Here is a 16,185-nt window from a genome sequence, read left to right as displayed (position 1 = left end):
TTTCAAATAAGTGAATTACTCATCAAAATCATCTCTGGAAAGCCCTGTTAGAGAAATAGCTTGTAAGACTTCTCTAAATAAAGATGTTTATCATGTACATAGAAAGAGAACTAGGCAGGAGCAACTCTTAATATTGCAGGTGCTTGGTCATAGTAACTTGCAGAGAGGAAAAGGAAACTTAGCAGCAATGTGTTGGCAAAGTATGCAACGGAAATGGGGAAAACCTATTTGAAGGGCAAGAGGGTGCTCATCTCCATGGCTGTGATTTCACAAATTGACATATATTTTTAGGTGATTTGTTGGCCTGCTCCACTTTTCACCCTGAATGCTCTTCCTCAGCACTGTTACCTCGGGACCTTGCCTTTAACAAGTCCCAGTGGGTTCAGAGAGCTCAAGTGACTTGTTCCTGGGAGCTGGTCTCCTGCTGGATTGTGCTGTGCTGTTGTCCCAGTTCCCTGCTCTCTCCTGTTCAGGAGCCTCCAATGTCCTTTCCAAACCTAAGCCTTCCTGTGGCACAGCAGCACCATCTCTGGGCCCCTGCATGAGAATGAATCTTACGTCCCCTCTGTCCCCTTTCTGTGAATTTTGGTTTTTGATACAGCTGTGTACTTTTCTCTTTAAAAAGCAAGGGTTGTGCCCCTGGCTCTTCCAGCAGTATCCCAAGTCAGGGCTCGTCTGATAGACTGTTTGGATATGGTGGATGAAGTCCAAGGGCAGAGAATACATATCTCCAGCATCACTGACAAGTGGGAACTGGAAGTACAAAAGGAAATGCCCAGTGGTGGTTGGTATTTTATTGTTTTTTTAGACCTGAGCAGAAGTCATTGTCTCTGTAAATCATAGCTTGAACTTTGCAGTGATATTCTTCACATACAACTCCTTTTCCTGTTTTGACACTAAAAGCTTTGGATCAGCCTGGCAGTTGGGGAAGGACAGGTCCACAGTGACCCCTTGTAATGCTACCATGTGTCAGACACGTTCAGCAACACCAGCCCTGCTGTCACAGGCTTTATTTCACTGGGCCAGGATGAAGAGCCCAGAGGGGCTGTCCCCCAGGCTAGGCATCCCCATCGGGTGTTGTAATTAGGCTCTGAAAGAGAGATCAGCCCAGAGAGGCAGGACTTTTCTCCCTCAATATCAAATATTAGCAGGCTGGTATTCAGGACACACGTAACCATTGAAGGTGCTGTGTATTTACCAGTTTCCAGTGATGTTTTGGTAGTTTCCTTAACATGGATTTGATACCTGCCCTGAACCTGCAAGTCTTTCAGAGTGATGCTGTTGGAGGCAGTAGGAGTAAAGAAGATGCTCCATTGAATGATGGAGAAGACAAACTTTAAATGTAGGAGGGGAGGGTGCAAGCTGTGGGAGAGGTTTTGGGTCTCAAACAGCTAATGTCAGACAGTCCTAAAAGCAGGCATGAAAAAACTGGAGGCAGGCTAGTGAGAATGAATGCAAGGCAGAAGTGAGGTATCAGCAGCACAAACATTCCCAGCGGAATGACTCCTGCAATTTCAGTAAATCCCCCGATTGGCCTCCAGTTATTGTTAGATGGATTAACCTCCCTGTCCTTGGTCACAACCATTTTCTTATATCCCAGCACTGTGTAGCGGCTGCCAAATCATGGGATGAGTGAGCAGTGACACCTGAGGAGGTCCCTTTCCCCTTGGCACCATTCCCGTGCAGGGTCACTGGGTGTTATCTTGCTAGAGTAAGCAGGAGCGGGACTGGTTGGAGCTTAGTAAAAGGTTTCCAGAGAGGAAACTTGATAGAGGAAAAGTGGCATGAGATAATTCGATAGGGTGTCCAGGCATCTCTGCTGAATCAGCTGTGTGGTTTTGGAGAAGCCACCTTTCATGTGAGATCAGTGCTTGGAGCTACTGTCCAGGGAGATAGTTGTTAGCCACATCTCTATTTTCTTTGCAAATGCAACGGAAAAAGGTGTTTTGGAAATCCTGTCCTGAACTCATGTGCGCTGCTCGGCAGTTGCCATGTTTTACCCTAGAGGGAGTTGCTTTTCTGCAGTGGGAGCAGGGATCTGTGTGTTCCTTGGACCATGTCAGGGGACTGGGATGAAAGGAGCTACCAGGGTAAACATCGGCTCACTGCTGCGGTGCTGCCACTGCAAATGTTTATTTCTTTTATGGGGAGATTGGTCTCTGGTGATCTTCTGTCTCCTTCTGACGGTGGTGTTTTCCCGACTATCGCTTAGGTTTCCCATGTCTTGTGCTTTTGCTTCTGTTTTTGTGGAGGTCCTGGCAGGGCTGGTATCAAGCAGAAGAGCCAGAGATATCACCTTGGACCTGATGGGTCCATGTGTTAAATTGGCGTTGTAAGTCCTAGGGATGAATGACTGCCTTTTTCCAGGTTTTGGAAGACCCATGTCTGGTTTCAGGGGAGTGGGCTTGGGGTTTCTGCTCTGCCCTACTGCCGTGGCCAAACAGGTTTGCAGCTGGAGCATCTGCCCTGGTAGGGAGTTGCTGCTGATGGAGGGAAGGAGAGAAAAGGTCAGGAGTGCTTTGAACCTGGCAGCTTTTTCAGTAATTGGGCTCACGTCTTGTTTGAAGAGATAAACAAATTGCTGGTAAGTATTTTTAGTGGGGTGCCTGCAGCTTTTGTCCCAGGAGCACCCCACTGGGAGGACTGCCCTGGTCTCCGATGCAGCCCAACTGGGGTGGCCGAGCTGGGTTCCTCCACCGCTGTGTGTGAAAGGGGGCAAGGAGTGGAGGGCGATGGGGACAAACTGTGTGCTCGGCCGGCAGCACCCTGGGGACAAGCGGGGACGGGGAGGGGCAGCCCCCTCACCCTTGTTTCTCACCTTTGCAGAGTTCCCTGTGCATTGTGCAAAGGCTTTTAAGTTGTTTGAGAGCAAGCTGGCTGCTGCTGCTGGCTCTGCTTCGAAAGGGACCTCCTTCATGACTTGCTGCGCGGGTGATCCGTGCTCAGACACGTGTTAGATCCATGCTCAGATCCGTGCTGCCTTGTCGGGGACCAGGTTTGCTCTTAGTGTGTTTTGGGCTGGAGAGACTTTGTGCTTTCCTCTGAAGGTTTTGTTTCTTGAATGCCTGTTTCACTGCTCAAAAACACTAATAGACAACTGCTTGCAACAGTTTCGATTGCTGAATGGTTTTAATTGCTGCATACCAAGGCAGTTCATTTCAGCAGGAGCATTTTCTCCGTAAAGAAAAGACATTTTTTTTGTTTTGTTAAGGTAGCGAAGGCAGTTGTAGCATGCCAAGCTCCCCGAATCCAACTGCTGGCTTTGTGAATCCATGATTTCACAGAGGTTGGTTGGGGCTATTCTGCAAAGCCTTGTTGCAGTTTTCTTTGCAGCGATACCTGTGCCACAAAGAGGGACACCAGCATGAAACTACTTCTGAAAAATATTTATGTCCTGGTGATAGCAGCGAGGAGGGGTGGCAGCATCACAGAGCCATGCAAGGATCCTGAGTCATGTATGGCCCACATGAAGCCTGGAAGGACGTTGCCACCTGTCATCAGAGCGTGTGGGGAATTAATGAATATTGAAACTTCCCCCCGAGCAGAGAGTACACCCCTTGGGAGGCACGGCGGGAGGGGTGAATTGTTTTGGGTTTTGTTTTGTCCTTATTGAGCTTGACAGTGTTGGAAATAACTGTGGTGAAGTGGCAATGATAGGAGCTCAGCTCTTACCCAGCAAAGCCATCTGGGGAGAAACCACAGTAGGAGATTTCAGATGTAAAGGGGAATATTTTGGAAAGCTGAGGCTTGTGGAAGCAGTGACTTTTGCAGATCAGGACCGTTGTGAAGGCTGTTGCAGTGTAACACATCCTCCAGAGCCGATCCTGTCTCCCCTCGGTGGGTTGTGTGTCTCGGGGTGGGTTTGACCTGCCTGGTAGGATGTGTCAGGAGCAATGCACGTGCAGTGAGGTCTCGGTCCTGGGGAGATGTGAGGGTTTCTGCTGACACCAAGGTTTGGGTTGCCATGATCATACACTGTCCAGGTCCAGGCCGTGTAGTTACGAGGCAGTGTTTTTCGGGCAATATTTGGCACCAAAGGAGATGACACCTGAGTGAGTGGCTGGAGTGAGAGATGGCAGGTGGGGCAGTGCCTGGAGGGGACATGGGGGCTTCACCCTGTCCCTGGATGTCTCTGCCAAGGTCTAAGGTTAGTGGCAGAGCTAAATAAACAGTTGGGTGAATCTAGTCCAGCTTATTCCTATGTTTCTTCCAGTAAAAAAAAAATAAAATTATTAGTGCAGTAGTAAATGGGAATGTTGTACATTTTTGAAAACTGTGTGCTGAACATGGGAACAAATTTGGAGCCCTGAAATCCAGCCTATCCAACTTCTTTCTGGCGAGTTTCACAGTTATGGCATTAACCCTTGCAACTTTATGCAGCCTAGGCTGCACAGAGATGCCCCATGGAAGCCTGAGGTTCCTCATGAAACCATCATGGAAATGTAACGTCTTTCAGTACACAAGGGAAGAGTCTGTTGAGCTGTTTGTTTGGTTTTATTTTAATATCCTCTATTTTTTCCCTTACTTATCTTTTTGAAACTCCTGTTCTTATTATTCTGGAATCATCACGCAATTTCCTAAAAATATAGTTTCACTAAGATGTGACTGGATTTTTTAAAACGGAAAAGCAGTGGATCTTGTGGGACAGAGTTGTAGCACTTGAGCAAAGCTAAACTGCTTTGCACCCGCATGGGCTCAGTCTCTTTGCATCAGTATCTCTTCCTGAGACAAAATCACATGGATAAATGACAACTTTGAGTCAAGATTGCTGAGATTGCCTTGAACTGGTATCACAGATGTCCTACAAGACCACAGGACTGGATGTTTTAAAGCTCTGTCATGATCTTCCCAGTTTGGGAACCCCAGAAAGGACAACCAGAGTTACTTGACAAATGTACATTTCAGCGTGTCCCATCTGCTGCGTGGAGGATCTCAGTTTTCCTCTTGAGACCTCGGTTGACTGACAGTCAGCCAACAGTCAGAGCTGCAGAACCGAGCACCTGCAGATCCCTTTGGGTACGTGGGGACCTGCAGCGACCCTTTGAAATCATCCTGGGGGAGATGAGTTGCCAAAAGTGGAGTGGTCACATCTGTGTGGTGTCGGGTGGCTTCGGGTCGGACCTTCCTTCCAGCCCCGACCTCCCTCGCAAGCCCTGGGCAGCAGCTTTGGAACGCAACGTTTTGCCAGTCGCAGTGGAAGTCAGAAGGACCACCCAGTTCTGATAAGGGCAATTTAGAAAGGAAGGGGAAGATTGTGAAAAGAGGGGCAAAGGGGCACAAAGGGAAGAAAAAAAAAAACCCACCGCTGAACAAAAATGAAGATCAAGACCGCTGTTAAACACACTGCCTGTGAGGGAGGTCTCCACCGTGCCTTTTCTAATCTAGAGCCAGCAAGGATTGTATTAACAGCTTCAACGCAATGGAACAAATTAATCCCTGATGTAATTGAAATCGGTGAGGTCTCACAATAGGTGAGTTTGACCCAGTGGGATAGAAATAGAACAAGTATTGGAATGAAGGAGTGAAATGAAGTCACACTGTTCAGCCATTGGTATTTCATTCCTAGAAACAAAGGCCAGACAAATGCAGAGAATACATGGCTCTGCTGGGCATGGTTGAAAGCTGCTCAATAATATCAAGCTTTGAAGGGATATTTCTGTGTGGAGAGGAAGTATATAGCAGAGATATAACAAGCATTAAAAAGAAAGAAAGACAAAGAAAGAAAGGAAGAAAGAAAAAGCCCTGCTTGCTCATTGCCTGATTGATAGCTGTGGTAAAATAATACCAACCCTGAATTTAAAAAAATGATGTATCACAACTGGAGAAAAATAAGAAAAACAATTAAGGTCTGAATTGTATTTCCGGATAATCAAAACTGTCAAGTGCTCGTGGTGAGAAGCAGTGTCCTGCAGACAGCCCTGCAGCTGAGATGCACAGGGTTGGTTTGCTTTGCTTGGCACAGGTAGTGGGAACTGGTCCCACTGGGAAGGAGGTGCCTTTTGGTGCTGGGAGGTGGCTTAGTCTTGGCCCCTTTGGTGCAGCTGCACCATGGCACGACACAGGCTCTTGTTAGGGGAAGGTTGATGCTGGAGGGGGGACTCCCTCTTGCAGGCTGCTGAGCTGCCTGTTGCTCATGGTAATTATATTAATAATGTGACTTGGGGGCTGCAGCCAGTGACCTGGTTCTGAATGAGCAGGCAGATGCAGGTGGAGATGTGGAGGATGGGGTGTTGGAGCCCGTTCAGGAGAGCTGCACTGCAGCACTTCAGCAGCACTCTCATGCTGGGCTGTGCACCAGCAGGCAGTGCTGGCTGGAGGCGCCTTCCCTTCCTCTGGTCGCACACGAGTACGACTGGGGTTTTAAAAGTCATTAATCAAGGCTGAAACCCTGCTCTTCCCCAGACTGAACCATTTCCCAGGGTGGAACAAGTTTAAAATGTCACCATCTCACAAATGGTGCATTTTCACAGCTCTGGCTCAGGCTCACTCAATCATCAAAAGGAGAAATTTGGTTTTCTTGAAGGCGGCATCATCTTTCTCTAGAAAATGGCCAAATACTGACTGATGGGCCATAAAACATTCGTTTCCTCGAACTCTCTCAGGTTCCATTTTTTTGGCACTCCCTCCCACCTTCCTCATGGTTTCATACCAGGCTCAGTAACACTTGTCTGCCAGCTGAGAGTCGATAGACACGTTGCTTTAGGGGAGCTGGATAGCAGTGGTACATGGCTTGGAAAGCTGGTGGGATCTTGGGGAGATGCTGGGGAGTTTAGCTGAGCGATAGCCGTATTTCTCGGGGGCTGTGTGTTTCAGAAAAAAACGAAGGTCTGATGCTGCCCGAGGAGGTTTAATGTATGGCCTCTCTGAATGTGGCAGGCAGCTCTCTGGAGAAAAGGAGGCTCCGCTTGCAGAGCAGCTTTTGGATCCAAGTATGTGTCACCTCGCTGAGCTGTATGTCCCCTCTTCCAAGCCCTGGAAATGTCTTCTCTTTGGGTCTTGTTTAACATTTCTAAAATCCAAAGGGACAGGCAGGCTCGACCCCCTCATCACCCCTTTTCCTTCTCCTTTCCAGCTCCATCCCTACATGCACTTCACTTAGAGTGCATTAAATAAAGAGCAAACATCCTTGAATTTCACGTACTTCAGCAACTTGAAAGTGCTCAAGTCAAAGAAGGGGCTCAGTTTCGGAGCATATCTGTGCAGGAGTGGGGAGAGCTCTGGGTTTCTACCCATGATGGGCTGATGTCTCCTGTATGGGCCCATGCTGAGAGCTTGGCACCCCTCCTTGGTGTGGGCAGGAGCTCCTCTGCAACGAGGGCAGGCGCAGGAGGGGAGGTGGAGGTGAAGGTGGTCTGGTGCTTGACTTTCTTCCTTTCCCAACATGGTGAAATGAAGGTTGGGAAGAGAGCCGACAAAGGGAATAGCCTGAACGCATTGCAAGGAGAAACACAAGGGAAAAAAGTATTATTCCAGCTGAAGGACACTGTTGGGACAAGAATAAACAGATATAAACTGGAGGTAAATATACGAAGTAGAAAATTAAGGCAGAGAATATTAGGGAAGTGATTCTGAAACAGCCTTCTAAGGAAGCAAAGACAAAAGATGGTTCATGACTTGAGTTATGAACAGTCTATAGAGTGGTACAGCTCTTGTGGAGCAAGATCTTTTGGCATCTGGGTTTTAAATAGGATATTCCTGCTGTCTGATGAAATACTTTTTCCCACCAAAAAAAAATTACCCAAAAGTGTTTCAAGTGAAATACTTTATAAACACTGTTGGTGGAGTCTTCCGTGAAGTCTCATGTCTGTATTGTTTTGAACAACCACTTCCATGGTGCGCCGTGTTGCCCTTTCTCGCAGTGCATCCTGGAGGGTACACAGTCATCATCCAAGGTGACATCTCCCAGGACTGAGAGTACAACTTAGCTTTTTGGATATTTATTTTCAAGGAAAAAGTATTTTTCTGTGGATACCAGGGAAAAGCAAACACCAATACAAATGTTGAGTTCTGTTATTTTGAAAGGCTTAGTTACATTTGTGCAGTTCTGGCACTGTCACGCCGTAGCCTCTCTCCCGTTGGATGCACAGAAATTCACTCTGAAGCGCCCTCTCCCTTCGCTCCGGGTTCGTGCTGTGCATCTGAATATGGAGATGCTTTGTGTTAGATGAATTTCCAAATATGCTTCTAAGCCCAAAAAAGTGAATATGTCAAAGCAGCGCACATCCACTTCTGTCTGGCTTCGAACTAGGCTCCGTAACCTGGAGGTAACACTATCCTGGCGACGGATTGACTTTGCAGTTAAGAGGAGGAAAAAGCAGCAAATAAGGAGTGCATTGTGTTTCACTGTATGTCGAGGATGGCTGTCATGGTGAGCTAGCAAATCCTGCTGTAATTGGCATAGAGGAATTTTGCCAAAGTCATGGAAGCAAAGTGGTTTGTTACTTGCCTTTGCAGACTTGAGAGAGATCTGTCTTGGATATCCTCTTGTTGACCTTAGTGAGTTAACTTCCATGTGTTTAGAAGGTCATGGAGAAAATCATTAATATTAGGTTGATTTGATGGCTGAAACGTAATAAGTATTTCCTGCTTATCAGATGGGGTTTGAAAAGATTTTGAATGGCTTGATTTGTTTATCTTTTGTAATCGGTAAGGCCCTTAGCAAGAGGGATTTTGTATTCTAGTTCAGTTTGGGGAATGACATATGGTTTGCTCTCTGATGAGGCTTGGAGGCTCCGTAGGATAAAATACAAAAAATCAGGAAATTCTGAAGTCCAGCTCCCAGCTAACTTGGCATGCTGTGGGCCTTGGACATCTCATGCTGTAACTCTTTATGACACAAACAGTAACAGATTAACATCCCCTTTTACAGGAAAGCCCCAAATAGAAAATTCCAAGTGCCTAGAGGTTGGGTAGATGGAGAGCTTGGCACCGTGAGGGTTTCATTGGCCTTGGTGGGGCTGTGATTGCTTTCTGTTGACAACAAGGCATCGGTGTTTTCAGAGATGTGGCACAAACTTGTGCAGGAGTAACACTGCAGTGCTGCTGAACTTTTGCTGTTCTTGAGCGTTTCTTGGATTACTTAATGGTGAAACCTTAGGCTGCATCAGCAAAATGGTCTTTCTTTTGCCCTCCATCTGGGATTTAACAAATAGGAGAGCCATTCTTTAAGCTGAAGGATCGTTGTAAAGTCATTTAAAATTAAATGCGTTCGTTGTTTGAGAATCATTTTGGAAAAAAAGCACTTGAAAATCTCCCAGTGTGGGCTGTGTGAAGACAGATGTCGTTTCTGGTTACTGTGGCTGTTTGGAAAGGAGGTAGGACTAAATGCAGCTACCTTGAGTGACTGGGCAAGTACAACAGAGAGGAGGGAAAGCTGCTTCTTTTCAGGAGTGAGGCATTTCTGATGCATCAGTTGCTTGAGGTGATGGTTTTTAAAAGGAATGCTGTTTATTCCCTTGCATAAGCTCTGTATTGCCAACTGTATTTTTAGGATGTCTTTGTAGCTGTATATTATCACTGAAAGATGTCGTGATAAATAAATAAATAATAAATGGATGAGAAACTGACTGAAAAGAAAAAGAGAAGAAGAATAAAAAGGAAACCAAATGTGAAGCTCTGTTTTAACGACTGGGATTTTGCAGACTATAAACTGTTGGCAAAGAATGAGTGGAGTTATGTGAAACCCACTATAGCGAGATGCTGAAGTTGTCCTGCATAGACAGCTGCCCATACCAGTTGGATAGATTTGTAAAATAGACCACAGTACAATCCCAAATCCCACCAAAATGCCGGAGGGGATAAAGTAATGCAGGAAACCCTTTTCCTATCCCTAGAGAGTGTCCCGCAGGGTACGTTGGTGGTTGAGAGCTAGAAGGTGCAAACAGCCATTCATTTCAGGCACCTGTTGTGCTGACCTCCAGAGTCTGTAGGTTTTGCTACCTACAGCATGGATACATGGATGATCAGATTGAAAAGCCAAAAAAAGGGAGGTGATTTTGTGTATGATGTTTTTATATGCAGTAGTAACATATCAATAGTAAAAATAAAAAAAGAGGAAAAAAAATTCCTTTTGCTTTGGTGAACAGAAGTGAAAGCCCTTAAATTTTCAAGTGGGGTTGGGACTTAAAGACATTTCTGCATTTGTTTTTGTGTGGTTGTGATTGTTATGGAAATGTATTTGGGGGTGGATGGACGCGGTTTTAGGTGACCTTCTTGAGCGAGTGTTGGCGATTAGTTACCGAAGGAGGCATGTGTTACTAATTTTTTTGAGATTTATGAAAGAGAGTCTCTCTTATGGTATATATAAATGGACTTTCTTATCTCAGTAAAGTTAGCTGCTTGAGGGAGCATACTCTTTAGGGCAGGGATACTGTGAGAATGGATTTCAGCAATGATCAAATGGGTTTTATCTCATGAAATCAACACTGCATGAAATTTTATTTTAGAGTATTGATACTCTCTGCTGCAGGCCAGATGCAGCCCAGGCTGGCAGGGCTAATTCACCTTGGCCACACTCCAGCGAAGCATCCTGTTTCAACAGAGTGGTTAAGCATGTGCTTATCTTTAAGCAGGCAGCTAAATCCTGGTGGTTTCACTGCTGCTGTGGACTATGACTTCTTGACCAGGGGACAAGTCAGCTGGAGGGAGAACCTGTAGCACATTCCCCCTACAGGATTTCTTTCCCTGGGTTAGAGCTGGGCCTTTTACTGGAGAAGTGATGGAGTGATACATGCTTGGGCTGACTTTATTTCAGGGGTCAGTGTCCCCTGCTGATCCCTGCATCAGGCTACCACTGGGCTTGGACAAGGTTGTGGGTAATGCCAGCCAGGCCCTCGGCTGGGGGAGGAGAAGACATCATCCCTCTGGACTGCAGCGTGCCCTTCTTGCAAAGGGAGGAGACACTTAATTAGCTGCTCTTGGACAGGAGAATTGTGACAAATGTGCGCAGGGGGATTTGTGGCATGTTCAGAGCTGCCCACAGTGCAGGATCACTCCATGGGTGCTCCGGAGTCCACCCAGCACTGCGACTACGGGCTGGGGCCTCTGTGGTGTGAGTGCTTGAAAGACAATTAAAAGAGAGAATTAATACATAATAATCTGTTTTGGAAAACAGATTGCCTTTTCTGTTTGAAGTTTCCAAGAAAGCAAAGCAACCTGCCCTTCCCCCCACTTCAGATCCCACCTGTTTTGTTTTTTTTCCTAGAAAAATGTGAAATTCATTAACATGTGGTGAAAGCAATGTAACGACGTCATCTTGATTTAAAATCTGTTTTAAATCTTAAAATGATGGAGCCAGAATCTTAACTGCAAATAGCTTTGCTTTTGTAGGTACGAGGCAGACTGACAACATTACTCGAACATCTCTGGTTTTAGTAGTTTAGCATCCTTTGCAACAATGTCATTTGAAAAGAAAGCAAGAAGTATGTAGGAAGAAAAAAAAATTAATATTATTCATGTCAAAAGCCAAGTCCTGCTTGCTGTGCTCAGATGTAGCTGCAGTGCCTCAGGAGAGGAGAGAGCGGAGACCCTGGCTCAGTCATGGCCATGAGCTCCATCAGCATCCCGTGGTGCCCTCCTGGCAGGTGTTGTGGCTGCTGCTCCTCTCACGTCCTCAGCTTTGGGTCATGGCTTCTTGCTTCGCTGTCTTCTGAGAGTGGGAAATATTGCTATGATTAATTCTTGTCTGTCACCTTTGTCGTCACCTTCAGTGTCTGTTTAGATCCAGTGTCGCCCTGAATCTCCGTTTGCTCAGCCTGTGCGTTTAGCTCCTGCAGTCTCCTGCTGACTTCTGACAGTAAAATAAGAGAGTTAAATCGCTTTGTCTCTTAGGACTTGGGATTCAAATAGCATAATCCCAGCATTTAATAAGAGCAGCAAAGGTGATCCCGCAACATCCCTGTGAACCTCATTGCTGTTGCCACTGTGTTGAATATAATGTTTTTGTTTGGGTTGCTTAGTGAAGGTCTGGTGCTAAGTAGCGCTGCCTGCCTGAAGTTTTCCTCCTGCTGCTGATCTGTGTGTCTACTTGATAATTGGAAACGCTAAAAAGTTCTTTTGAGGTTTTGACTTTCAGGGAGTATTTGACTTTGAAATATTTGCTGGTATGAGATGACATGCAGGAGGCTGAAGTGGGGTTGTTTTGCGTGTTGTGGCCACTTGCTCTTATGTGTTTTAGCCTGGAATGGACCTGAATGAGGATTTATTGACTTTTTTTCATTTGCATTGCACGCTTCATCCCCACACCAATATATCAGAACAACATTGCTTGCAAGCGTGCTGTAGCAGGAATGTGCTAGGAGGAGAAGTAGTAACCCTGCTAGGAGTAAATGTCATTTCTCTGCCAGTCCCAAACCTAGGCATCATTAAATTCCCATGTGATTTTTATTTTGTGGTGGATTTGAGGTCTCTTAGACGCAAGTGGTACACAGCATTAGAGCTCATTAACAAGTAGAATTTGAATGGACTTTGTCTTGGTCAAATTAAAAATTGCCTATTGTGCAGTGGTTTCATGCCACTTGATAATATTTTGATTTTGGTTTGCTGAATGATTTATTGTCCTATGAAGGGAGTCTTCCATCAAAATATTATCCATCTGTGAGTTTGGCGTGGGCAGTGTGGATGTTGTGGTGCAAACACTCTTGGGGACAGATCATGGAGCGATTCTGTGCTTTCATACTGTTTGGGTGTGAAGTGCTTTGGGGTGTGTGCTGCCCAGCCTCCCCTTTGGGAGGGTGTCTTGAGAACATCTGGGTTGTCTGGTCCTCTAACCTTGGGCAAGGCAGGACGATGCTCTGGAAGCAAAAGCAGGAACCCTGCTTTGGTATTTCTTGGGAACAGTTAAGATAGGCAACAAGACCTCCAGAGAAGGGCAGATGTGTCAGTGAAAGTTTCTGGTAATATTTTAAGGCTGTAGTGAACTAAGGTTAATTTAATCTGTTGGCCAAAAAAAACAGATGAAGTGGCTCAAGTGATCAGACCCCTGCTGATAACAGCCTCGCGGTTGGACGTGCTGGTTTGGCTCTCGCTGGTCCTTGTGACCTCTCCCCAAGCTGTGGCCCTGTTGAGGCAGACAGAGATGCATCCATAGATGCTCACTAATGAGCTGGCTTCACTGAAAAGCAGAGCTGGCAAAAAAGTTAGGCTGAAGAGTGCCCATGTACAAATGACATTTTTATTGTAGTAGATTTTATGCCTGTGCAAAGCTAGAGTCCAGTCTGCTAATGTCAGCATAGTTTTTTCCCTTGACTTCTTCCCTGCAGTTAATCTGGGGAATCAATGCAGCTGCTGAAGGTGAAGCACAAATTCTCGGAAATGGAGTTGTCCATCCCCTTTCTCCCATACCTGTCTGTGTAACCTGGTAGAGGCTGTGCATATGCAAAGCAGAGCCTAATTTATGGCCAGCATGGCTGACCAGGATTAAGTCAAAGCCGGACTGAGCAGAAGTTTTTACTCACCCCTGCCTCCTGCCCCCCCCGCCCAAGTTTGATTGTAAAACCCCAGGTTTGGTTTACTGTCGAGAGCCGGCTCTATCTAGAATTACATGTCGAGTGCCTGATACCGCGGCCGCAGCTGTCAAGGGCAGGGCAGCCAAATCCGAGTCCTCTCGTGCCTCATGCCCGTTGGCAGGTTGGTGTGCAGTCTCTCTGTCCAAGAGGCTTGTTTTGTTTCATGGTCTGTTCTGTTCTCTCTCCCCCCTCCCCATCTGCTCTCAGATGTTTGCTGCCGAGGAGAATGTAGATTTTCGGATACATGTGGAGAACCAGACGCGAGCGAGGGACGACGTGAGCAGGAAGCAGCTTCGGCTCTATCAGCTCTACAGCAGGACAAGTGGGAAACACATCCAGGTGCTCGGCAGGAGGATCAGTGCCAAAGGAGAAGATGGAGATAAATATGGTAAGAATTTTTACTGGGATCCCCCAGACTCCAGGTCAAAGGCTTTAATCCTGTATGTTGGGCCGAGAACCTCTTGGGAGAAAAATAAGAGGAGCAATAAAGAACAGGATAAAAGGGAAGAAAACCTTTCCAGGTTAAGATTTGTTGTGTTGGAGCAGGCTGTCAGCCTGGCTCCCAGCTGCAGGCAGTTCCCACAGTAGTGTCATGCCCCAATTTATTAGCATATGATGGTGCTTGAAGAGAAAAATCTTTTTCTGTCCAACAGATGAGCTCACAGTGTGTTTACTGTAATTCATAAATGATACCCAGGTTGGTGATTGGGGATGTTCTTTCCCCATGAACTCTGGGCTGGAGTTTGGGTGAATCCACTCTCATCTTTCTAGGAGGGAGGGATATTTGGTTGGAACTGAAATTAAGCAGACTTTGGAGCTTTGAGAGTACCCCAGAGCTTAAGTTGAATCTTGGGGCGTGTGGATCCTGCAGGAATGCAAATCATTGAATTGCCCCTGGGCTAGAAGCATGTTCAACTCTTCTCATTGTGATTTGTACACAAGCAACATGATAGAAATGATGCTAGCAGGCTGAACTATGAAAAAAACTCTGTCATTCTGGAACATTTTGAGGTTGTTGCAGCAGAGATACTTTTGCTCAAGTTGGTTGCTGGAAAGATTTTAAGGCTGTTCAGAGAACTGGTCTTTTTTGTCTTGTGGATGTGCAGCCCTGTGCGTTTATGCGTTGCAGCAGAGGTGTGTGCATGCATTGGCTAGCATGCACGTTCACGTGAGGTTGACTTCATGTGTGGCGCTGGTGAGGTGGAGGTGGGCTACGATGATGGCGGGTCAAAATTTGGAAAGGGTTGTTCCTTCTAGGAGCTTCAAGCAGGATGAGGCACAGGCCATGCCCTGCACAGAGGGCAGCTCCCGCCTGTGCCAGTGCAGGCGAGGGAGCAGGGTGAGCTGTGCTCCGGGAGGTGACAGCTAGAAAGCACCTGGCTGGTGTGAAATGAACCCCCAGGGCTGTGGTGTGTGTAGAGTCACCCAATCTTTCAGAGAAAGCCCTGCCCTGAGATCTCATCAACCTTGTCTTTTGTCATTCCCAAATTTCCAGATAAAACAGGAGTGGAAAGTGCCACTTGGCTGCTAATTATTGTGTCATTTTATTGCATTCATCCTCTTAAGGTTTGATATGTAAACTAGTCGCTGTGCCCTAGCTGCTGGCTTCCCAGGAAACACTCTAGCCCACAGTGACTGTCAGGTAACGTGATGCAGTTTTCCTCTCCATAAAAGAAGGCAGCATTTACAGTGGGGTGCAGCAGGGAAGTGTGCCCGTGAGCAGCTGACAAGTGCTAATTTATGTGTCAAAGCCCATCTTGTCCCCTTCATACATATGCAATCGTGTCTGAACAACAAATCCTTGCGCAGGAGCGTGCCCGTGACCGGTGGCGATGCTGCACAATCGCAGAGCCTGAGATTTCCCATCTGGGGAGCTCCCTGGTGCCTGCATTGCTGCTCCACCAAATCCTCTCCACTCCTGGTTGCTGGTCTCCTTCTAACAGCCCGGAGTGCTCCGATCATGGAGGCCATTTGCTGACACCCCAGCCTGCTCCCTCCCCCACACTTCCTAATAAAACTCCTTGATGCGTCAAGCTGCAAAGCCTTCCCATCCCTCGCCGTGCTGAAAGGTTATGGAAATCTGTTCATCATCTTGCTTGGCACGGGAACACTTAGAGCATGATAATCGGGGAGACAGTGAGGTGGGACATGGAGGTCCAGGATGTGACCACGCAGAGCTCCTAGCTGTGATAATGAAGGGGGGTGAGATGTCAGAGTTACTGAAGTGAGAACCATCTGTGTTACAGCCAAAACTGGATACAAAGGCAATGACACAGGATTCATTATGTGCTGGGAACCCCTCCCCCCGAGGTATTATTATGGAGTAACCTTTGATCAAGACCAGAGAGAGGCTTAAACCAGGTCTGGGGATCTCAACAGTTGCAAACTTTTGATCCACATCTCCGTCTTGCTGCTCAGATCTGCCTCTGAAGGAAGACACCTTTCCTCTCATGCAGCAGATGGCTTTTTTTTCTCCTGCTCTTTTTCTCTTTTTTACTGCCTCTGTGCTGGTGCGGTGACTCAGAGCCAGGCTTAGCACTGGGGACTGCCCAGCTCGTTTCTTGGCTACATCCCTCTTGCAGAGGGTGCAGTCTCCCACAGCTTCTCCACTGTCTTAACCCTGTCCCCACTGACAGGGGAGATAACGATGGAGGTGATGTGGATCGATGTCCTGAGGGTT

The 16,185-nt window shown here is 46.8% G+C and overlaps 1 protein-coding gene across 1 annotated transcript in view; it reads left to right on the top strand.

Annotated features, from left to right (window-relative positions):
- FGF18 (fibroblast growth factor 18) overlaps nt 1-16,185 on the top strand; it is a 72,999-nt gene that overhangs the window by 14,757 nt on the left and 42,057 nt on the right. The window contains exon 3 of the mRNA XM_074883506.1: nt 13,713-13,893. Within this exon, the coding sequence (XP_074739607.1) occupies nt 13,713-13,893 (181 nt within the window). The remainder of the gene's footprint in view (nt 1-13,712; nt 13,894-16,185) is intronic.

This window comes from Strix uralensis, chromosome 14, assembly GCF_047716275.1.
Source record: "Strix uralensis isolate ZFMK-TIS-50842 chromosome 14, bStrUra1, whole genome shotgun sequence".
In the NCBI taxonomy this organism is placed as follows: domain Eukaryota; kingdom Metazoa; phylum Chordata; class Aves; order Strigiformes; family Strigidae; genus Strix; species Strix uralensis.
The sequence above is the reverse complement of the archived record's forward strand: the minus strand, read 5'-3'. Positions and strand labels throughout refer to the sequence as shown.